This window comes from Thermobia domestica, chromosome 13 (genome assembly GCF_964235325.1).
Source record: "Thermobia domestica chromosome 13, izTheDome1.hap1.1, whole genome shotgun sequence".
NCBI classification, from domain to species: Eukaryota; Metazoa; Arthropoda; class Insecta; order Zygentoma; family Lepismatidae; genus Thermobia; species Thermobia domestica.
The window spans coordinates 72,179,967-72,205,707 of record NC_137466.1 but is presented as its reverse complement, the minus strand read 5'-3'; the positions used below and the strand labels follow the sequence as shown (position 1 = coordinate 72,205,707).

At 35.0% G+C, this 25,741-nt stretch overlaps 1 protein-coding gene across 3 annotated transcripts in view; it reads right to left on the bottom strand.

Moving 5' to 3' along the window:
• LOC145668234 (WD repeat, SAM and U-box domain-containing protein 1-like) overlaps positions 1 to 25,741 on the bottom strand; it is a 110,501-nt gene that overhangs the window by 63,904 nt on the left and 20,856 nt on the right. For all 3 annotated transcript variants that reach the window (XM_081735900.1, XM_081735902.1, XM_081735901.1), the window contains exons 2-7: positions 25,428 to 25,569; positions 17,822 to 17,993; positions 13,323 to 13,468; positions 11,732 to 11,931; positions 9,069 to 9,280; positions 3,002 to 3,092 (exon numbers count right to left, since the gene is read on the bottom strand). In XM_081735900.1, coding sequence (XP_081592026.1) covers positions 3,002 to 3,092; positions 9,069 to 9,280; positions 11,732 to 11,931; positions 13,323 to 13,468; positions 17,822 to 17,993; positions 25,428 to 25,537 — 931 coding nt within the window. In that variant the 5' untranslated portion in view covers positions 25,538 to 25,569. The remainder of the gene's footprint in view (positions 1 to 3,001; positions 3,093 to 9,068; positions 9,281 to 11,731; positions 11,932 to 13,322; positions 13,469 to 17,821; positions 17,994 to 25,427; positions 25,570 to 25,741) is intronic.

The window sequence follows — 25,741 nt, the reverse complement described above, 5'->3', positions numbered from 1 at the left end:
ACACTATATATAAAATTACGTGCAAGATTAAAAAATCATACTATAGTTGATGAGTAAATATGTGATAACTGAATGTTAATGTGATAAGGTACACTGTCACGCATGAGAAAATGTAAACAAATGCTAAATGGGAATAAATGGCATTATAGATGATGAAGGAGTATATTGAACTGCCTATAATATTATTGGTATTGTCATTATGGTATAGATGTGATAGATAAGATACAATAAATGAAAACCTATTGCAAGAATAAATAATTGCATATTATATTGATGAGAACATATTCTGTATGATCTGAAAATTCTGTATCTGAGTAATCCTCTTACATTTGAAGGGTAAGGGGAAAAAACAAGGAATGTCACAAAAATGCATTTTCGAGAAAACGGCGTTTTAATATTAAAAACTGTGTATACAGAATAGGGTTATGAAATCTTTTGCCACTTTTTACATCAACATTTCTACATCTACGCATGCATGCCATAGACAGTCAAATAGTACCAAGAGTCACCAACAGATAGGACAAAGCACCCGAAAAAACACAAACATGGACATTCCTTGTTTTTTCCCCGTACCCTTCATTTTTCGCAAGCAGCTCACTTATTTTCCACACTTCTACCAACAAATAAGCTTGGCATCATCAAAGAATGAAGACACTACGGAAAACTACCTGTCACGAGATAAACTAAGCAAATAAGTATTCAGCAACAAACCTGTCACTTCACTTCTTAACACTATATTTCAAAATTACATTCGTATTTGTATAAAGTGTCTGCATCTATGAATTCTTTCAAAGTCTGAGCCATCATGATCCTAAATTTAGTACACAACTTTTCTTCCCTACTGTACTGATAAAACGAATAAAGCAAGCTTAAGAAATAAAGATTATTAAAAAAAGAAAAAATAAATAAATAAATAAATAAATAAAAATAAAAGTTATTCCGGAACAGTAATTGTCACTGCTCTTCAGTTCCATTACATCTTTATAGTCCGTAACATTTAGCTAATAAAGTGAGTACTAAACCAAAATATGATAGCCAAGAGAAGACAATGATATTTCATTATCTACATATTCATCACGATTAACATCGAAATTGGCCTCTATTCCTTGTCCCTTCTTAGATTTGGAGATATTTCTCCCTTTTTCTTTTTTCTAATTTATGGTTAGAACAATCCCTAACATTTTAATAATAATAATAAATTCTATCTCTAATGTACTGAACTGACTCTCTGATATAAAATCACGGGTACTTTTGGTTGATGTGGGAAGTTGAAATTTGGCACGCTTTAGAGAAACCAACAACAAAAAAACTGTTACGAGTGTACTTTTTCACATTTTTAGGAGGTAAAAACAGGAAATAAAAAATCCCCATGTTATTTAAATGGGTGATGTTTTGGACACTAAATCTCATGTTTTCGATAATTAAAATAAAAACCTGAAATTTAGTATTATTGTAGGTTTCTGATAGCGTTATCTAAGTAAGTCACCAAAAATAAAAATTTCTAACTTTAGTGGAGTTTTTTGGGGGGAACAGTAAAATCTTGCCTATGTCATTAAAATGAAATACTATTTACACCTGATAATTATTAGACACTTCCACAAGAACTACAATGATGAAATCTGGCACGTTTGTACCCTCCTGGAGCTAACCCACAGAAAAATTGCCGAAATTGAATATATTTGTTTCTAAGGAGTCTAAGGAGAAGAAAACCCCCATGTAATTTGTTTCATTTTATTTTTACATTAAAACTCGTGTTTCAGGTACTTGGAATTGGAATATAAAATAGAAATCTGGCACACTTGTAGATTTTTGAGACTGAAGTATGGGATGCGAGGCCGTAGGCCCAGCAAATATGGGAGTCTGGAATGGAGCTCCCAGTTGGCCAAAGGTTAATCTAGACATTTTACAAAATTATTCAGCCTTCGGGTCTTCAAAATAGCCCGTTCCTTGAATACACAGAATCCATGGTTTCTTTCAATCTTCCAAACTTCTGGGCAGGTATCGGATACTGAGCGGTTTCAGTATTTTTTCCCCCTCCTTCCTTTCTTTAGTTACCGGTGTCTATCTTCCAACGTCACTTTCAATTTGGAATGTAAAACAATGTGTTGGTTAAACATTTAAAATTACATAAAATTCTGTCCAAGTTTATAAAGACCAGAGGCAAACCTTTGGCGTCTTAGGTGCCCGATCCCAGAGTTATCGCCGCTCTAGGCGGCTCACATACATCAATAATTACTGATTCTCTATAAAAAAAACCTAATTCTTCATCGAATTGAAAGCTACAAATTCCACAGTTCAGGATTATAATAGGAAGCATTTTGAGTGAAGTGTTTAACTCTATTTAACATCGTTTAATAATGGCAACAATGACAAAATCTGATAAATAATCTTTCGCTTTTTGCCAATCGACAGCAGCAACAATAGCAAAGTCTACTATAATTGACATTGCTGCTGTTTTACAAGTTCTTACTAGGGCTGCAGTGGGTCAGTGGCGGAGCACACACCTTTGGTAAGTGGGATCCTTGATTCGATCTCAGCTCCACCAAGTGAGTTTTGTGGTGGACAATACCATATGTGTGTTTTCTCATTTTTTGCCACTTTCTCCATTCCATCAGTGATCTCAACACCACCGTCTCCCTCAGCCTTGGTGCATAATCGTAGGACATTAAAGACACACACAAAATGCTATATAGATGTGTAGAGGGTGAGAAAGTATTACCAATTGTAACGTCATCGTGGCAAGATAAGGGCCATCTGATTTCATGTTCAATTTTATATAAAGATAACGCAGTCAAATTTTTAATTATATTTGTCAGTCGGTGGTTGCCTACATTGTTGTAAACATCCGTTCTCTCATCGGAATTCAACAAGGAATCATATATATCAAAGGCACATGAGCTAAGTACTCGAATACACAGAAACACCCTCTAAACTGAAAACATTTGTTATATATATAGGGCATAAATTATCATTACAACTGAGAAGTTTAAAATAAACTAACCAGTTGCCAATAAAGATCCATCACGAGAGAAGCAGCAAGACGTAACGTATCTACTGTGACCCTCTAAAACTTTTAGGCACTTTCCTTCTGTCTGAAAGAAAGAAAGAATAACATTAAAAATGTATTGCTTTAAAAGTGTAAACCACTCCTAAGTCACCTACTAAATGCTTCTAAACTGCAGTCCATTCAAGACTGCTTTTTCTTTAATAAATCATTATACTATTAATTTGGTGCCCGGCTTTCGCTTTCTTTCAGTATACTCAGGTTATTCGTTCTCTTGTAACTGTTAGCATTTGTCATCAAAAAGTTTTATATTTCCCAAGGATATTATCATGTCATTATATTAACACATTTACACTCGTTTAAATTTATACTCTAGGTTTAAATAGAACGGGGATTCAACAGTAGAATTTCACTTCTCGCGCAAAACTTTACGAATTCAAATTTTAGCCATACTAAGCTAGCATTGAAGTGGCAATTACCGTACGCATGGATTTCCTTTGTATAATCCTATTTCTTTCAATTCATTATTTCAGACACTACCGCACAAAGTCTCTTACATTATACGTAGTCCAAACAGACATCACAGTTGGATAAAACCTTTATATGGTTCAATTTGCCTCTTCCTTCACTTTTTGTATCAATGAACCTCTAGTTTTAATCTTCATGTAAAATCTGAAGATGTCTTGATGAATCGTCTCTTAAAATTGTGAAATTATTAAAGACAAACTTGGATATTAGCATAAATTTTACATGAAGATCAATATTTGATTCCACGTTATCTGCACTCATTATGACAAAGATAAAAGCATAATATATAAGATATAGTAGTAGTAACATGTATCTAATCAAAAATTGCTTCTTTTTTAAATATTTTTCATTTTATTTTCTCTTAATAAGTAGCTGAAATGCCCGTCCTTAGCACGAGAATAGGAGGTTTTAGGTATATTTGAACCCATTTCCCTACCATCTTGAAATGCATGTTTAAATGGAAATGAAATGATAAAAATTCAGTTTCACCTAAGTGTTTTGTATCTTCAAAAATTCATTTCAAATGGTACAGCTGTTGTTGCTTGCGAAAAATTTTCTGCACTCCTATAGGAAATGCATTCAAAGTGTAGGACAATGATAAACATCCGAAGTCAATCCAAGTTCAAACTATGTTTAAAATTCATTTTAAACGCTTCGGCTGCTTTCGGTGCACATGTCAACTTATTTTTAATGAGATTATATACTGAGTTTCATCTCCCTAACATAAGAGGATCGTGAAATACTCAATTTCTCTCATTTTCACCCTTGGGATAAACATTTTAATGAAAATGATGTGATAAAAGTCCGGCTCGAGTCAGCTGCTATGTTCAAAAATTCATTTCAAACAGTTCAGTTGTTTTCCCGTGATGATGATGATGACAGAACGTCGATATTATTTTAATGTATTACGAAAAACATTTCAGAAATTACCTCGCTCGCACTCTCTCACCTACGAAAACATTTCTCGCTGGGAGCACATATCCATTTATTTCTCATTAAGAGTTTATATACGACGTTTCATCTGAGGGTGAGATACAACGATATTGTATATCTGACATCTGTGAATTACTTCCATTTCTAATTGTAGCTATTTTGGGCAACGGTGCTTAAAAGTGCACAATATGTTATGAAGAAGAAGAAAAATGTAAAATATATGTTGAGATAGATTGATGTTCCTGTAATCGTAGTTGCTGTAACTAGAGATAGTTATTTGTTTCGTGTTGCTATGACAACAGAAAGATTATTCATGAAATTTTGAAAATAAAAAGTTAGTTGTGATATGCATTTGATGTGCCTAATTTTCAAGGTATGCAGTTATAAGAATTTGCAATTACATATGAAAATTAAAGTGCTGATCGTGTTGACTTATCTAGTGATTCGAATTATGGACAATATATGTAACATAAAGATAACAAAAGGTATATAAATAACGTTACGTATTTTATAGATGCTGTTTTCCGCCCAGGAACCTTGAGATTTGTGTGAAGTAAATAACCATCAACACGGAGTACACTTTATTGAGAAGTAAAAGGAAATTTTATAGGAATATTAAAATGGATTTATCCAGAGTCGAAAGTAATAATGATAAAGTTGGTGATGTTGAAACACCAGGATCGGATATATCAACGAATGTGGCTGGCCTTATAAAACAGTTAGGTCAATCCTTGTCACAGCAAATGAAGCAAATGGATATTAAATTTGAACAAAAGTTTCAGCAAATGGATAGCAAACTTCAACAAAGTACACAGCAAATGGATACTAAATTTGAACAACTGACACAGCAAACACAACAGATGGATACTAGGTTTCAACAAATGGATAGCAAAGTTGAACAAATTACGCAGCAAATGAACACTAAACTAGAACGAACAGACTGTAGGATGGAACAAATTTTGCACACATTTACAATTGTACAAAGTTCGGTGGAAGCGGTTGTTGAAACCCAAGTTAATGAGCACAGCAATCAAATTAAAGTATTACAGGAAGAAATAAACACTACTAAGGAAGGGATCATTACCATAAATGATAAGAATGATCAGATCACCAATTGCGAACATAGGCCAAATAAACCCAGATTAGCTTTGGAAGAAAGTGATATACCGGAAAGCTGTACTGAAAGGGATGATAGTGCTTCTAGCACCAGGAAAGAAGAAAGAAGACCGTATTCATCACATCGCCGGAAAACCAGATACGTAAAGTCTAATCATTTAAAACAGTTTCATAATCATCATCATTTCAGATTTAGTGAAATAAGGTCTTTAACGAAATTTAGTGGAAGGTCAGAAGACATACCTGAAAGTGTACTTTTAGAAAAGTTCGAAGAAGAATGCGATTTAATTGGGGTAGACAGATCCAAATTTCTTAAGATTTTACTACACGTTTTGCTACCACCGTGCTATGCTTGGTTCAAAGCGATCAGGGGAAGTTTACATAATTATTTAGATTTTAAGAACACAGTGCTTTCCAATTTTGAGCATGATTTTATGTTGGCAAACCGAGACGCTTTGGTTCGAAACAGATGGTATGATCCCAAAATTGATAAGAATCTTACTGATTTTGTGATTTCCGTATATAATGAGTTGAAATTAATTAATCCATACCAACAGGAATCACGAATCATAGCATCGATCTGGATATTGTTACCTTTTAGATTGCAGAAATATTGATTTCTGCACAATGCATTAATTTCAATTATCTCATTATGATAGTACAAAATTCTGAAAATCAATCAATGGTGCAAAGTAACACTAATCGAAACCAAACTCATAACAACCGAAGCCAAGCCAATCATATTCCAATCCGAAATATCAATGTGCGTGAAGAATGCAGTCCTAATATAAGAAGTAATGATAGATTCAATTATACCGGTAATAGAACCGAACCCAATTTCAGAAGAAATAGAAATAGTAATCGTACAACATTTAGAAATCAGGTAAACAGTACATCTAATTTTTCTCGAAATGGATTTCGTAACAATTTCATAGGTGGCAGAAATTCTCAAAATAGAAACCAAAGATCTGGACGAATCCATAATATACAGAACGGTACTCAAGATAATGCCATTCAATGTAACCTAATCGAATCTTTTGGTAATATAACTTAAGCTAATGTTGTGGCGTCCGAGAAAACATATTCAATTGATTTTGGTTTTATTTCACTTTAAATATCGTAATGATTTCATTTGTTATTTGTACTTTGTTTGAATTCTACACAGAAATTAACTAATCCATATCAACAAGAATCATAATTTATATTTAAAAAAAAAAAACGTTGTAGTATGAATACGGATATTGCCTATCAAAGTTATGCTAATTATACCTTAATAAATAAAACATGTTATAGTGTATTTTAACTCACATAAACTTTGCTGAGTCTTAATATAATAATTCTTTATTTGTATTATTCCGTTATATTAATCAAGTCTTGTTTTGTTTAATTTTGAATATTGTCATGATTTCTTTGTAAATCGCTTCACTTATCAATATTGTGCTTTCAAAATCTTTTATAATTATCTTAATTATGCCCAAATGGAAGAAATACGTTATCTAACATTTCAATATACTTTAATTTACTTTGTCTATAAGCTTCAACGATATTTAATTAAAGAATCTATTTTAGGACCTAAATAATAAGCAAAAGGATCGTATTTTGAATAAGTCGTTTTCGTCGATAATTTTATAGAATTAAAATGGACTTGATTATTAAATGAACGTAAGATTATTGTTGAGACAAAATGAAATTAATATACAGTATATATGCATTATATTTTATATAGTGAGGGCTATTCGGAAAGTAAGGTAACCTCGTATATAAGATATGTAAGGATTCTTTCTTCAATTGTAATCAATTAAGAAGTCCTCGTCGGGAGCCATATATACAACGATATTGTATATCTGACATCTGTGAATTACTTCCATTTCTAATTGTAGCTATTTTGGGCAACGGTGCTTAAAAGTGCACAATATGTTATGAAGAAGAAGAAGAAAAAATGTAGAATATATGTTGAGATAGATTGATGTTCCTGTAATCGTAGTTGCTGTAACTAGAGATAGTTATTTGTTTCGTGTTGCTATGACAACAGAAAGATTATTCATGAAATTTTGAAAATAAAAAGTTAGTTGTGATATGCATTTGATGTGCCTAATTTTCAAGGTATGCAGTTATTAGAATTTGCAATTACATATAAAAATTAAAGTGCTGATCGTGTTGACTTATCTAGTGATTCGAATTATGGGCAATATATGTAACATAAAGATAACAAAAGGTATATAAATAACGTTGCAGAGACACTCATGAGATACTATATTTTTGGCATACATTTTAAACACCTCTACCCATTATGATACGCATTTATGGAAGTGGCATGATAAAATCATGGCTCAAATCAGGTTTTATGTTCAAAGATTCATTTCAAACAGTTCAATCGTTTTCTCGATGACTAGACGACAATATCGATTTGAATGTGGAAGAGAAGGATAGCATATATAGAAATCCCCCCCTTTCCCCTTAAAAAGTGGAATTTTCGAAAATGTTGGATACGTGTCAAATTACTTTTAATGTTGACCTTACATACACCGAATTCCATCTTAAAAACTTGTGAGGCTCCTAGGACACACTAGTTTTGGCATTAATATTAAATATCTCTTCCCTTGGGATACGCATTTCAATCAAAGTGATACGATAAAAAAAAATCCAGTTTGGGGTAGATCCTATGTTTAAAAACTCATTTCGAACTGTTCAGGCCGTATTTCAAAAACGGTAAAAAGGCTACGCTGAGTATTACCATAATATGTAAAAGTCCCAACTCAAAATTATGAGTACTAAATGTTAAATGGATTGAAGTTTTCTCGAGTTTCCTGTACAATATCAAATGATTAAATGAAGTACACTGTCAAAAATTCATGGGCCATTAACTTTAATCTAAAGAATTAGATACTTCGTATAAACTTGTATTATTAAGATCCTACCATCACATAGTACGGGTTAAGATGCTAGTTTCACACAGACATTCGATTAGTGTTCAGGAATGGTCATTTTTATTTCTGTTTTAAACAAAACCAATTTGATTTAAATCGTTTAAAAAAAAATCATCCGATTTAAATCACTTTGATTTAAATAAAACAACCCTTGTGCTGTGTATAAGAAATGATTACTTCAACAAAGTCCTTGACTTTCTCGTAAGCACAACGATTTCCTTGACATAATCGGACATTTACGGACGATATGTAGTTCCACCTATCTGGTAATGTGAATTCCTAAAACATCCATATTAGACGGCAGTTCATAAGAAGTCTTACAAGCCACACTTGTAACTACGGCATGCTGACTTCGTTGTTGCTTTGTTACACACTACGGACATTTCGGTAACTTTTTCACAACGATATGTTTGTCATAGGAAGATATTTGACACATATTATATCTTTCTGGAATCATTCAAGAGATATTTAACACATTCACGATATAGTTTACGAGCGAGTTGTCCTGTATTTTCTATAATGCGTACATTTCACAGCACATATTAAAGTTTATCACTTACTTCCCATATCCGGGTCGTTTTATCCACTGAGCTTGACGCTAACAGCAGTCCATTCTGAGAAAACCTTACACACGTAACCGCTGAGGAATGCCCTTCCAAAGTCTTAAATAGAGAAATATTATTATCTAATCCCGCAGTTACCACCCACAGATTAACCAAATGATCGTTGCCGCCAGTTGCCAACAAAAACTTCCTAGTAATTCCAGTGTGATCTGAAAAAAATGAAGTACGAAGTAATTTGTAAATTCATATTATAATAAACTATCTAACTATGATTATATAAATAGATTTTATGTGATCTGTTCAAACTAATGCAAAGAATTAAGCCACCGATGTATTCGTGCTATAGTGCGCCCAGTAAGAGAACGTCTCTGACAGCTCGCAGTGACATTGCCACTACTCGCGTGTCAAGATTTTTTCGGTGCAATTGTAGTGGCAATTTAATTAATGGTATAAGACAGAGTGATCATGATCGGTAACACTGGTATCAAAGTAGGGGCTGCAATGTCCCACTGCATGTGGTAAGAAACGTCAGAGACCATCTCTTGTTGGCCGTGCTATAACTGGTGCTAAATTAAGGTATGGTGTAACAATAATTTTATCGTGGTTTGAATATACAATATTATCGTTTGAACAATAATAACTGCAGATACATACACAATTCTAAATAGAAATAATGATGTAATATTATAATAGTTCATATGTAGCAGATGGGATTAGTAGGAACCATTTTATATTGATACAGAAGAGAGTTTTAAAAAAGCGGAAGTTGCTACATGAAGAATTTACAATAGGTAAAAGAAAAGGGTTAAAATATATTACTAACATGATTGGTACTAGACACTCGGGTTAGCGCTGGATATTCTTCAGGTACTAAAGCGATGCTTATGTTCATTATTCAATTGACTGCTGATATATTTCAAGAGTGCAGTTCAGGAAGTATACCCTAATATAAGTAAACAGATACCCACAGGGCATAGATGTAAGCAGCTAATGGAGTTCACGGAAGCCGCATTTTGCTCAGCTTCGAAGAGAGGGAAATTTAGTTACTACATCCATTGTCTTCATAGATATTATAAAGTTCTACGATACTCAGTTCACAGAAGTGCAAAATCAATAAACGTATTAACCCCTGAAGCTTAATGTAATATGCAATATGTTAACAGAATCAAACACAGAAATTGTAAAATAATGTCCTTGATTAAATATATGAGAATACTTCTTAAAAAATAGCGCAACCATGTAAAATGTACAATAAAAATGTATTTCTTCCTTGTATGTTTTAAACACTACTACACTGCCAAACTATTCTACATAATGAGGTGAGAATAGCTTTTTAAAAAATATGAAAAGTTCGTCATTCACTGTCACACATCAAGTAGCACTTGAGAACATTTATCAGCCCATCCCATAAATAATGTCATTCTTTCGATTACCGTTACAGTAACGCCATCTGACGAGCTCATAGTAAAGGTGACGGCAAGCGCCATAGCTGTATCATATAGGACAGTATATTGTATAGCAGTGTGTAGCAGGAGAACGATCTACTCCACGTTTCGGAATCGTGGTTTGTGTTTGATCATGGCAGTGTCGGAGGACCACATACGGATTGTCATGCAGTGTGAATTCCACTTGGGGCATTCAGTCAGCGCAGCGGCACGAAACAATAGTGCTATGTATGGTCAAGGTGCTGTGGATGTCCGGAAGTGCCAGAAGTGGTTTCAGAGGTTTTTGTCTGGGGACCCCGCTTCACTGATAAGCCACGAGAAGAGAATCCTGTGCAGCTGTGCAACGATGCTCTGCGAGTAATGGTGGATTCAAATCCAATGAAATGTGTTGAAGAGCTAGTCAGCTGACTTTATATCACCCACTCGACCGTTCATCATCTGCAAAACCTTGGGTAAGTTTCGAAACTTGGTAAATGTGTACCCCATGCGTTAATACCTCAACAGAAGCAGCACTGACTGGATATTTTTAGTTCAATCCTAACTCGTCACAGACGTGAGCCATTTCTGGTCAGTCCTTAATCATAACACCAGACGTAAACGTCAATGGGTACTTAAAAGGGGACCAGCAGGAACTGAGTCAAAATAGGACCTCCAGTCTTGCAAAGTGATCTTAAATGTTTGGTGGAATATCCCTATTGTCACATAACTAGACAATCAATGCACAGATGTGTCCTGTCAGCAGCTTAAACGTATACAGACTGCACTGTTGGAGGAATGTCCTACTCTAGTTCATCGCAAATATGTGCTCATCCACGTTAATAACGCACGCCCACACACGGCAAGAAGGACCTGTGCTAAGATCGAGGATTGTGGCTGGGAGAAAACCCCCACACGGCGTTTTCACCAAATCATATACCAACTGCCTATTGTCTTTTTCGTAGCCTACAACATCACCTTCTTTTAGTAGGATTCAACAACTGGTTGACAGGTAGCAAAGTGTTGTGGAGTCTGATGGAGACTATTTTCTGACTAATGGTAGTGTTCCAAGTAAGTTATCGTTCTTTTCCTCGTGCAAAAATACTATATTACTTATGGGACAACCCGATATTATTATCAAAACATATCTGGTACTCAGACCTTGTATACCCGATTATATTAAAGGGAAAAAATAACAATAAAAAGAAACTAATTATTTTAAAATTGCTTTCTACTCACCCACTACATCAAACGCATTTGAGAAATCACAACAAGTAACTCCAAGATCATGAGCATCATCCATTGAAAAAAGGCAAGTCCCGTGACCGTATGTTACATCCCACAACTTCATTACTCCCTGAGTACATGTCGAGACAAGACATGAGCTGTCAGGTGTGAACGCTACACCTTGGATTGTACCCTCGTGCTCCTGAAACGATCTAAGAAATTTATCATCATCAAATTTATATAAATGAAAGCATATAATGAAACTGATACTATGTAATACAAACAATTAAAAATTAAAAAAAAAAATCAAACTAAGCAATGTACATCACACGAAACCATGTTTTCTCTATAGTAACTTACTTTAGAATTGGCGGGTCAAGATTACTTTAACAACATCCTTCTAATTCCCTTTTTCTACATCCTCATCGCACTTCACCGATCACTTTTGAGGCTTCGTCTCGTAACAGTAACTACGATATCTGCTGTGAGTAAAGCAAGTAGGGGAATTTAGGGAGGGAAAAGATACGTAGTTGGGAGTTATATCGTGAATTTAACAACGATTTTCAGGAAATATATCAATAGTGAAGTTCTTTAATAAGAAACTGATACAGAAATGTAAACTTACAGATCACCGATCAGCCATGGCATATCATATTACACTCATACTGATTGTACGCGGTTCAGCATTATTAGTTGTCGATAATCGATCATACATTAATGTTTTTTTTTTTCAATTAAAAAATGAAGAAGAAGAAGAAGACGACTTTCTGAATACAATACACTTTCTAATATTATTTTAGTCTATCAAACAAAATGCTAATGCAAAATACGATGGCCTTCCTCTCGCCATAGTGAAGACTTGCCATGTGATTGTTATCACAGAGAAGACATGTAGTTAAAGTCACAACACAGAGTAGGAGAAGGTTAGCATTCTTGTTTCGCAACTGAGAAGGTTCCTATTTCGAATCCGGTGACTGGTCATTCTGAATGAGGTACCTCCAGGGTTGGTACTTATTTCTACTAAGTGAATTCCGGGATAGTTAGCTTTAAATGTGATCTCTGGCCGATTTTCCTGTTGTTATTGTTGTTGTTGCTGCTATGAATTATTAATGATTCCAATTTAAATTGGCTTCGTAAACTGTGTCTGTAATTTCATTAATCAGTTACCTTACCTATATATGGTTTTGCTAAACATTAGAGACTCTTTTTGATGGTGAAAACGTTAAACAATTGTTGCCATAGGACGAAGGACCAACGTACGGTACAAATTGGACGAAATATTTTAGAGCGCGAAACAAATGTTTGAATGGCTATTATCTACGTTAATAGCCACGCGAAGATGTGTCCTAATATTTTAATAGACATTGGAGGAAGACATTGGCTTGTGAAGCGGAATCTGAAGACACCACAGCCAGTGTATCGAACACACTATTTGAGCGGGTATCGGAGTTTACTCCTGACAGGTATTATAATAAACTACATTTTAGAGTGAACGCTATTCAACCTAGTTCGTCAATTTTTTACGAAATATGTAAACTGAAATGTTACTTCGCAAATACACTGCATATGAATTTTCAAACTGAAAAAAAAAAGTAATACCAACCTTATAAGACTTCTGTGAACTAAATCCCATACACACACAGTACCGTCATCACCTGCTGTTGCTATAATCGTGGAATCTGGAGTAAAACAACATACTCGTACAGCACATCCATTTGGCTGTACAAATGCACATACTCTACTTCCAGTCTGCAATTAAAAATAAATAAATAAATAAATAAATTTATAAAACACAGAAAATGCCACTAAAACTCTTTACATATGTCACGTCTAAGAAGGTAAATTTACACTAAAATGTTCTTGTACTGAACAGTCAACGGTATTATGGACACCTGCCCCTATTTTAATGACAAAAAAGTTCTATATTTAGAGAACTATTCGAATTTAAAATATTTAGATTAATGATGTATAAATCCGTATTATCAATATATATACTACATATGAGTTTTTTTCAATTTTAAAATGTTTATGAATGCTAAAAGTGTTTATTTAAGTGGTGCCACAATATCAGAATCGGTTTTCTCTTTTTTTTTTAATTTACCTTCCTTTATTTTTCTATTTTCTTATAGAGTTAATTTTCGAAAATTTTGTTATTATTATACTATTTAATATTCTGTAAATAGATTTTTTTCATTGATGAAGGAAATAAATAAATAAATGACAGCATAAAAGATTGCCCGAATTTATTATCTTTTCGTACTTAGTACATTACTTTCTTTATTTAGTAATAATAACTGGCCACCAGAGGCGAACGGTTATTGTAGCTATGAATCTTCACACCACTACGCCTGATATTAGACCTCTGTTCGCTACGCTACATTATGGAAGGTCCCGTTCAACTGAATCTTATGCAACACCATTGGAGATGAAGGGCACAGTCGCATACCGTGAAGAAAATGAAATGAAATCTTTCAGTTTTACGTTCTACGGTTATGCCGGGTAGGCTAAAGGAGACGGTGGTGATAAGAAATAAATGAAATGGTGGAATGAATAAGGTGGGAGAAAACGGGAGATGACACTCAGGTGATTCTTCAGTGGTTCGACGAGACGGAAGTCAGATGATGTCAAATACGGGCTGCAGAAGGAGACTGCAGTCGTTCCCAACCTAAGGACCTTACATAAGCCACCATGGTATTGGTATCATGTGTACGAGCGTTGTGATCCGACACGATTCAAGCTCTCAAAGCACTTGGACGCTTCCTGTGCATTGCTGACCTTAACTTCGTCAGCATTCAGTAATACGTGGCTCCAGTAACAGTGTGGCCCGGAGGCAGAAATTCCATGAGTACGATGACTTGACTATTCCAAAAGACGGCTACCATTATTTAACCGTGCTAACTGGGTGGCTTTTGAACTTCTTTGTTTTGTGTGATGACGATGTTAGCATTCCATATGTAGCAGGCAGCTACATGGGTACCTGAATTTTCAGCTGGACTGGATTTTTGGTATTTTAGTTGCTTGCCGAAGACGAAAAATGGAGGATGAAATAAATAAAAAAAAATAATAAATTAAAAGAATAGTGAATTAATGTAAAAATCATTAAAGACATGTATAAGAAAATTGGTTATGTTTGTAAAGTTACTTTAAAAAAACGGAAGGAAGGAAAAGAAATTGAAAGTAAGGCAATGAGATCGGAATTGCTGTTGGCAACATTGATTCTAAGTCTTGGTGCCATGGCTCGTTCCTAGCTGCCATGACTATTTTCGGATCGCCCGAGGTTTTGGAGCCTTTTGTTTGCTCTCTATGTGGGACGTGTTTTCTGGCTTTCTCTCGGCTAGCGAGTAGTGTCGAATGGTGGAACGTTTGAATGAAGTACGAGAGTATACAAGAGAAGTGAGTTGGTTATAATTTACCAAGCAGAAGATTATGAATATTTGCAGTGTATCAGTGTTATTTCATTGGCTTGTTTCACATTTTGTGAATTTGTTAGAAATTTCCTTTTAGGAAAAATTGCGGAAAGAGTGAAATGAGGGGCAGTTAAGTGATTTCCTGTGCACGCTAATGCTGTCAGTTTGTATTTCTCGTTAGTGTTTTTTCACTATTTTTCTTTTCCTTTTTCGTCGTTATTAGAAATGTATTTTTATGGAAACACTTGTTTGGTAGAATGATAACGACTCACTTCAACTTGTTCTGTGTGAATGGTAGTTAGATCTGGAGCCTATTACCATCCAAAGAGACGAGAGAGGTGAACTGCTGATTATTTGGAAGGTAACACAGTGGAAATCATATTACGCTAATTTGGGTAAGTGTTCAATTTTAACTAGTATGGATAGTAGCCTTATTAAACTCTTGATGAATGGAGTAGAATTGCATGAGAGAGAAAGCTATGAGCAGAATTGTCAATTTGCTTAATCTAGATCTTGTATTCTGCTTTCGAATTGATATTTTGAAAGAAGTAAGAATTTTTAAAGAATTCTAGCCTGACGAGAAAATTAATTTCCGATCTTAAATTTGAAGCTAGTAGAGGACATTTATTGTCTGAATGTTCCAATGTCTTTTCAGAGAATTTATTTTTTTGTATTTTGCCGGATCAGTTGTCGTTTACATATTTAAAAAAAAAAAAAGAAAAAAGAAAAAAAAAGTTATTAACGAATTTCATTGCCTTACTTTCATTGACTTGCAAATATTTTGGTGGATGAAGTATTGATGACTGATTTCTTTAGAGAAATTGTGAAGCTTTTGATGATAGGAATAAGATTACTAAGATTGATATTATATTTCTTGTTAGATAATGATAATTGATATTATTTTTCTTGTTAGATAATAATATATCAGATCAAGCGAAACATTATGTTCTAGCTATTGATGGAACTAGCAATGATTTTGTAATACTGATTAATTCAAGAGTTATAGTATATGTAAAAGAATTGTTTGATAGTTAATTTAACCGGATTTGAAGTAAATTATTAGTGGAGCTCGTAGTAATTGTTTTTGAGAGAATGAATATTTAGAAACTTTAGGGAGCTAGAACCGATTCTGGAATTGAATTTGATTGCTCAATCAATATTATTAAATCGAGATGTAAATTATTACTCAGAGTGCCTGTTCAAATTAGGAAAATCTTTACTTTTGTAAATACATATACGAGATTTGACCATTTTATATTATTATTATTGAATTGTTGTTGCATTGACTGAATATATATTAATCTAACGTACAAGTATCTATTCAGCACAAGATTTTCCTGTAATAAAGGTGGTTATAGTTGAAAATCTGGCATTTGAATTATTTGTTTGATATGTATTGTGCCTTATCCCAATCTATGGTAATTGGATTATTCAGACATTCAGGTAGCTGGCAAACAGTGGCTCTGCGCACCCGTAGTCTCGTCTGCTGTGGAGTTCACATTGGGTGGATGCAGGGTGATTAGTCAATTATATATATATTTTCTTTTTGTAATTGGCTGCTTGCGCTGTGTGGACTTCGGGCGGATAGGGACGCTACACATACTGATGCGCTTTGTTTCCGGTTTAAACTGGTGAATGATTATTTCGTCACAGTGATAATGCGGTTCAGAAACTCACTATTTTCTTCTGCGTACCTCATGAGATGCTGTAATGATAAAGCCATTTTGATTTCTTTTTGTTCGTCAATGAGCTTACATGGAACCTACCATACACACACTTTGTGAAAATTCAGTAAGCCATGCACACTGTTGTACGCTATTCAATGTTAAAGGCATCTTGGCGTGAATCATGCCTTCATATATCAATTTCACACTGCACCAATTCAGATATTTCATTTTGTGACTTTTATATTGATTATCTTTGTAAAAAGGAGAACATAAAGCTATAAGTATTACACACACACGCGTCTATTTATTGCTTAAGTGATTCCTAAAAATATATGTGAACATATATCAGACGAAAAAATAAGACTAGCATAATAATATACATGCTGAAAGATCATCATGATTTAATTACTTTCACAGTAGAGAACAAATACTATTACTGCTACAACTTACTACATGAGATCCGACTACTAAATGGCCCTCGCTGCCAGGGTTAGATATCTATGTTTCTCATATTCTTCCAGGGCAGTTTACCAATTCTTGTTGGAATCATAATAATTTTCAGTACCGACTAAGCAACGTTGATCACCACTCCATATTAACGAACCAATATGTACTTTACATTTTGGCTATATATACATGATGGACTGAGATTCAATACCATGTAAATAACATTTCACCAATTTTACAGGAGACACAAAAAAACTGTCTAAATACTAGCTTCAGCCTCATTATAAGCGGTATTACTTTGAGGGAATAACAGAGTCGTTTGTGGTGATATAGATGTACTACTTAACCAGTTTGTGAGTCATCCTATACTGATTCTAATAGTATCAAAAACTCAAATTTGCCAAACTCGGAAATAAGCGGTGTTGAATCTCAGACAACGATATATGCCAAAATTAACACATTTACAGTTTATTAACAATTTATACCATCATCTTTTATGGTTAATGAAGTACTTACTAAAATTTATATCGTTTCGAAACAACCACACAAATGCTATGACAGTTCATTGAAGAGAACAGTACCTTTACATTGAAGAGAACAGTGCTTCCATCAATTGAGGCTGTGACGAGCATTGTCCCTTGAGGAGAGAATCGAAGGTGTGTAGCCCCATACTTGTAACACTGGAGTGGAGAATACGAAGTTTCTACATAACCTAAACCTGGTTTCCACTCCCACACCCGAACTGTTTTATCCCTGAAAAGTACGATCATATTAACACACATATACACACGCAAATTATACGGTAAGTACATTTAGCGAGTTTTATACTCTTTGATTATTGCCTATAAACTAAAAGACACGACGGCAATTGAAGTATGATGTTAACGAAATTAATAACTCACAATGTTATGGCTATCAGTCTAATACTTCACACAACATGACTATGCCAATTAATTACGTACTAAATAAATAAAATACAGAAAATATAAGTGGAACCAAATTATACTATAAGTGAATACCGAGGTGATTCAATGCCAAAGCACTCACATCTGAAGCATGGTCGAAGTTGATCCACCTAAGTTACTTTTGTAGTCTGAAGCCAAGAGGAAAGCAAACTGAGACTAAAAAAGTACCTTGAACTTTCACTTGTAACGGAACAATTTATTAAATACACTAACCACTTTAAAATCATCAGGGCTACGAGAATAGACGATCTCTTCTGAACATGAGATTTGAACAACAAAATTTAAGGTTCCCTTGCTCACATTATTTCTCATAGTTATTAGCTCACTAAAAATCCTTACGTTTCCTCCTATTTCATTATTCCGTATTTCATTGAAGTAGATCTACCTCCAATGGTTACCACTCATTTCTTGAAGTGTGAAGGTCAGCGTGTTCCCCCTCATCACATGTATACTTTGCGGTTAATAAACTTCGGGTCTGGCTAGACTATATGCATTATGCCCCTGCTGAGCTACGCTTACGCCAGACGGCCGTCATCGGTCTATCAGCAGTGGATCTCTCACACATATAAACAAATACAGTGGTCGAAGTGAGATGGTATGCGGTGGTACGTCACAACGCCTCTGGTTTTTTAGTGATGAAGATATACCGCCTCTGGCTTTTCGTGATCAAGACATACCGTCACTGGAAAGTGAATGCCAGTATACCTTTAATAAATCCACTTTTATACACAATAATTGACGAATAGATTTTAGATTGGCAACACCGACATTTTTGTTATATTTTCAAATCTTTTATTTTTAAGATGAGGTGTCTAGAAAGAAGTTCGCTCCTTGCTTCTACGCAAGAACTCGCGTTTATAGTGTTGTTGCCAATAATGGTTACATAATAGAAAGAAATAAGTCATGGGCCGAATCCAAACAAAAGGCAGTGTATTGAAGATGCGACACGTTTAAACTGAAATCGGAAAGTATTGTTATGAGTTCACCGGAACTTCTTTTGTGTCTACAATGATACGGAAATACATAACTAAGTTTAGTATTTACGAGAAAAAAATATAGATTATGCAATCAGAAAAATCTATTGTTTCGCTTGTTGTTTTATATTAACTGATTTATACTTTGTTGTGCCATATTCAATTGTTTCTTTCTTATGTATGTGTATCTTCTTGCCTTAATGCATGTAATTGCCGTGTTTTGAGCATAGGTGGATTTAAGGGTTGTCTACTGTAAGGGCAGGCCTTCCGGAAATACCTCTCAGTCGATTGGGAGGTCCACGAGTTCTCCCGCGGGAAATTGCTTAAAAATTATTAATAAATATACTCGGTTTTTGATCATTTTCATGTATAATTTTCTATAATACAACACAAGTGGATATATATTTTTTTTTAAATTTTTCTCAAAAAGTTGAGGACAGCGGGCAAAGCCCCCATGCTCCCCCGTAGCTACAGAGAAACTCTTTTATGGTATTGAGTCATTATGTAAGTAGAAATGCAATCTTTTAGGCAACATATCCTCATTGTATTTCAACATTTAGATAGACGGTATGTCGAGTCAAAATCGTAATAAAACATAACGCCTCTGCTTCTTTTAGACTCCGAGCACTATAACTATATATATATATGTATATATATATATATACACAAAAGAAAAGCAAAACCAAAACTGGCTAGTATCTTCTTTTTTTAAAAAAAAAAAAAAAAAAAGGAAAGCAGGGAAAATTAGGCATTTTCCTCGAGTTTTCAGTAGAAACTGAACTCCTGCCGGGAGCCAGGTAGTTTAAGGCATGGAATGGTCCCCAGAGTACAGAGCAATCCCAATTGGCCCTAGCCGGTGAGGGAAGACCGACTGTCTACAAGTCGAGTATAACATAAGTCTTCTGCGATATTTTGATTGATATAATTTTTACATTTACAAACTTAGAGCAATAGTTGTTTTTGCGACATGTTAAAAATGGTTTGAAGAAGTAGACTCAATTTCATGATCCTATTGTTATTATCTTTTTAGTTATAACCCATTACAATTTTTATTATTCAAATTGGAATAGTTGTCTTGGGAGGCACGGAAGTAGCATTGGTTATCTTGAACATTCCCGTTTATTTTCAGTTTGATATCATTATTGTCTCCATCATCTGCATTCAACTTTTTTTTCCAACACTTAGTGGAGGTACTTACTCTAATTACCATCTCTTTAGCAAGTACACGACGTTAAAGACTTAATTACACTAAGTATGTCATAAAAAAGAATAGAATGTATAATTTAACAAAGAAAGGAGTTAGCACTAACTGTTTCGGTGACGTCATGAGACATTCCTTGCTTATCTGTAATGCAAGATTGTACTTGCCTAGCCTTACAGTTGTGAGTATTGCGTCATTAAGTGAACATATGCAACAGTGTTTTGTAGGAAAATGTCGAATGTGAAAAGTGAACGAAGTATCAACATCAAATCCCTTGTGTAAGAAATCAGTAACAGAAACATTCAAAATGTTAATTGAGGCTTATACAGATGATACTTTGTCTCGGACACTCGCGTTTGAATGGCATAAACAGTTTTCGGAGGGAAGGGACACTGTGGAATACAATGAACGTACGGGTCGCCTACGACCTGCCATTATCCACCAAAACATTGAATGATTTCGTGAAGTGATACGAGGTAACTGAAGATTGAGTGTTTGAGCAGTGGACGAATTAGTTAATTTCGGTAGGGAAGCTATTCGGTGCAATCTGAGGATTTGAACTTAAGGAAGATTTGTGAGAAAGTTGTACCAAAAACTTTGTCAGATCACTAAAAACTGTGTCGGAAAGAGTCGTAAGAGGACATGTTACAATGCCTTAGAAATGAATCAGTTTTGTTGCAATCTGTCGTCACCTGCAATGAGACATGAATTTTCACGTGCGATTGGAAATGTCCCCACGACCCAGAAAATTCGCATGTCATGTTCCAAATTCAGGCAATGTTGATGATCTTTTCCGGTATTCGTGGAATTGTAATGATAAGAATGATTTTCCAGTGGTTACACTGTAAATCAGCACTTCTATATTGAGCTACTGAAAAAGACTTCGTGATAAAATTAGGAAGAAAAAAACATAGTTGCGGAGTGATGGATAAGTTTTGCATTTAGACAACGTACCCACTCACAAGCCACTATTTGACAAGAAGTTTCCGGTCAGCAAAAACATTACTGTGATGAAACAGCCTTCTTATTCTCCAGATTTAGCTCTATATGACTTTTCTTAAAATTTCTTACGGCTAAATCTGGCATTAAGGGAACCCACTGTTCCTCAATTGAAGACGTTAAGACAAAAGCAGAAAAGCCCCAGAAGAACCTTACTGAAACTGACTTCCAAAAATGTTACAAGCAATAGCAGCATTGTATGCAGAAGCGTATGAAAGTTGAAGGGAACTGCTTTGAATGTGATAACATTGCAGAGAACTAATTCTGAAAGTAGTTTTAATTGGGCCCTGCACATGTTTTTTAGGATTACATAATAATATAAACAACCTAACTTCATGGTATAAGGGCTCTAACCTGCAATGGCTTCTTAACAAAGCGAATAACAGCATATCCGCTACTTTTTTTTGCCATTTTAAACCACTGTGTTCTCTACCCAAATGATTACGCACGGAGAGTTGTTTACATTCAGGAATAACTATATATCTATATCTATCTATCTATATATCAATATCTATATCTATCTACATATATCTATATCTATATCTATCTATATGTCGAACTATGAATGATGCGCATCAATGGTACAGTATTAAACCTGCTACGTATAAATAGTATATTCAAGACAACCAAAACATCAATTTTATTTCATAAATACATATCTGAAAGACAACGAAGAAAATATGAATTTACTACACAAATGAACTATTTGTTTGTTTGAAACTTCTTTTTCAACACTGGGGCTATCTGAGAACTGTTTCTATAACCCAATGTAAGATCCGAACTACGTGAGCTTCCATCAAAAATACAACTCCAATCCCAAACTAACCATTTATGACCACGTTCCTCATAGAAATCACAATCATACATATAAAGAAATATTTTTCACACCTTTTTATTAAGATTGAAAACAACAAATTAGTCAGAAGATCAAAAACGTAACAATATATTATATACACGAGGCGTATTTAAGACGGTTGATAATTTTTTACGCAGGGTTGGCAACACAGATGAAGTTGAGCATGTGCAGAAACTAGTAGTGGAACAAAAACCGGTATTTCGGTTTTTGAAAATTAAAAAAAAATCAGTTTCGGTTTCCTTCAAAACCAGTTCCGTTTTTTCCAAAATTTGTTCTATTTCTGATCAGAATAGTGATTTCGTTGTTCTCCGGAAACGGATTCCGTTTCCAAAGAAATAGTTCTGTGTGTTTTTCAAAAGTTTTCACCGAAACCGGTTTTGGAGAAAACCGAAACCAGTTTCGGTGAAAAAATGAACCGGTTTTTGGAGAAAACCGAAATGTCGGTTTTTCGGATTTTCTAGAAACCGGTTTCCAGTTTTTATAAAAAACGGTTTTGCCAATCCATAGCAGAAACATACCCTAGTACTCTTCGTTTGTAACATATACAGAATCATCTGTGTGGAATAGTGTACGTGCGAGAAGTATAAGGTGTATTGGCTGCCGTAAAAAAATTAAATCTTTCAGACTTAACGTCCCACAATTATGCCCATTAGGCTAAGGGAGACGGATGAATAAGGCATTACAATGATGATGAAAGAATTGTGGGGGAAACGGTAGTACCCCGAGAAAACCCACGGACACGATGTTGTCCACCATAAACTTATTTGGCCAGGGATCGAACTAAAAACCCCACGCACCAGAGGTAAGCGCTCTACCACTGAGCCACTGTGCCTCTGAATCGGCTGCCGTAATACAAAATCCCGTCAAATGTAAGTGCGATCTGTCATACGATTTCTGAACGTCAAAGGACAGAATGCAGCTGATATCCATCGGGAATTGTGTGCCATTTACGAACCGACAGTAATGAGTGAAGAGAATGTCAGGTAATGGTGAAGATAATTTCGGGAAGGGCGCCCGAATGTTCATGATGACGAGCGTAGAAGAAGGTCTAGTGCTTAACGAGAAAGTGTGTTTCAATTGCCGGTTCAAAACTGAACTGGCCAAAGAGTTTCCAGAAGTGTCTATGAAAAGAGTGAGACTGACAAACTAGGTTATCACAAACGGTGTTCGAGATGGGTGCCAAAAGTGCTGTCAGATGCTCACAAAAAGCAAAGAATGAAAGTTACATATGAATTTTTGGTCTGCTGGGAAGAGGTCCTCTGGACCTCTTTTCTCACATACTGACGAAAATGAACCCTGTATACCGTACGCTACTGGGGAGTTGAAGAAATTCGAACACCATCAGTTCACAAAATCATGACAACTGTGTTTTGGGACCAAAAGGGTGTGATTCTTGTGGAATTCTTGTAACCAAAACGAACAATTATATCAAATGTGTACTGCCAAAAATTGAATAATCGGCGATATGCCATTCGAGATCGGCGGAGAAGAATACCACGCTCTGGAATTATTCTGTTTTATGATAATGCCCGCCCACACACAGCTGCTACCACTGTTGAAACCATTTATTTAAATATTTCGATGAGAACTATTCAGTTATCCCCCTTACAACCTAGACCTTGTCCCCAGCGATTTCTTTTCTTTTTTTAATTTCTTTGCCTGAAAAAATGGCTTGCATCGGAACGTTTCAACGACAGTGAAATGTTCAAGACATCAGTTCTGGACTAGTTGCCCTCTCAGGCAGCATATTTTTTACGCAGAGAGAATAGGGAACCTTATGTCACCTACTAGAAATATCTGGAGATTCATAGTGACTAGGTCGAAAAATAGCCGAGATATGTACATCAATTACAATTTTTTTTTCTTTTATCAATTTTTTTTTTAAATATCGGCACATTGTTTGACATGTCCTTCGTATATTAAAAAAAAAAATTCTTGTCCACGAAACACGAATTTTCATTTCCTACTACCTAGGTTTAATATTCTGACGATCTGACAGTTGCCAGCACATGAAACATTAGGAATTAGGATACAGTGATAATACAGTATGCGGCAAAACAAACAGTACTGAAATCACATTATTGGTAGTTATTTATTTATTTGTTGTATGACATAATGAAACATAGGAAATGTTGTCAAATGGGTGCGAACTGAATGGTACTCAACACATATTGTAAATTTAAAAGGAATCGCGCCTGTACATTATATGTTCAAAATATTGACGATCATGTCGCACACATGATCGATGAACATGTTAGTGAACACGGGTTGCTGGAACGACGAAACAAATGACCGAATTTTGTCTCTTAATTCCGGTATAGTGGTAATGGTAGGGGGTTATCTGTTCGGAAAATTACTTCCTTCAGCATACCCCATATGTAGACTTCCGGAGCCGTGGGGTAAAGGGAGAGGAAAGGATACGGAAAGTCCGTTCCACGGGAAATCAAGCGATGTCCAAACTCTTGTGGGCAGAAGGACAACTGACGCATTTGCAGACTGGGCAGTAGCTCTATCTTGCTGCATCCATTGTTGTAAAGAAAGATGTTTAGTGCGACAAAATCCGCTCAAATAATGCAAGAATGGATCCATAATCAACTGTCGATTGTCTAGGGATCAATGTTCACATTGTTCTCATCACTGAACCGTATGTTGCTGATAAAATCATATGCTATAGCTCCAGAGCAATACAGTAGAAGTGTGCACTCATCTTCTGTAGTGAGACAATGCTAAAGACCGTATGAGCGGAAATAGTGCTCTAAAATAAACATTTTCTCCTCTGTTGCGAATAACATTATCTTGGCGCCAACTGCACACTACGATAGTCCACACACATGTGGCGATCATAGCTCATATCGCACTGCACCTGCGCGCCATCCGTACGCGAATTTCAGTACTGTTTGTTTTGCCGCATCCTGTATTTGTTTGAAGCCCAAAAATTTTAAATAACACAAGTACACTAACTTCTTAATGTTAGTTTAAACTCATGATGAACCCTACTGAATGAATTATTCAATTTAAAATTAAAACATTATGTCTTGAAAAGCTCATTGCTTCTATGTGTATTGCTTATTCTTCATTGAAATGAACTGACATATAACTGCATAAAAACATAGGCTGAAATTCTTCAACCAACGTAAAAACAATATAAATGAAGCAGTATTTCTCTACGAATTTTGTTTCTTTTCTACTAACCCTGAAGCTGAGGCTAGATAAAAGTTTCCTCCAAAATCACAACTTGTGACATCGCTGGAATGAGATTTCAGCGTCTGAAGTAGTTCAACATCAGCTGGAATTGCCGCCATCTCAGTTCTTCACATTAAGGTCAATCATTGACCTATAAGTAAATACATATAAGAAAATTAAATTTTATTTAATACATTTCCACAAAAAATTAACTTAAAATAATTTTCTCTACATCAAAATTAATTATGGACTTAGAACGTTTACAGCAAAAGTACATATCCAACTTACATATGTTTTTCAACCAATAGTAACGAATGGACTGA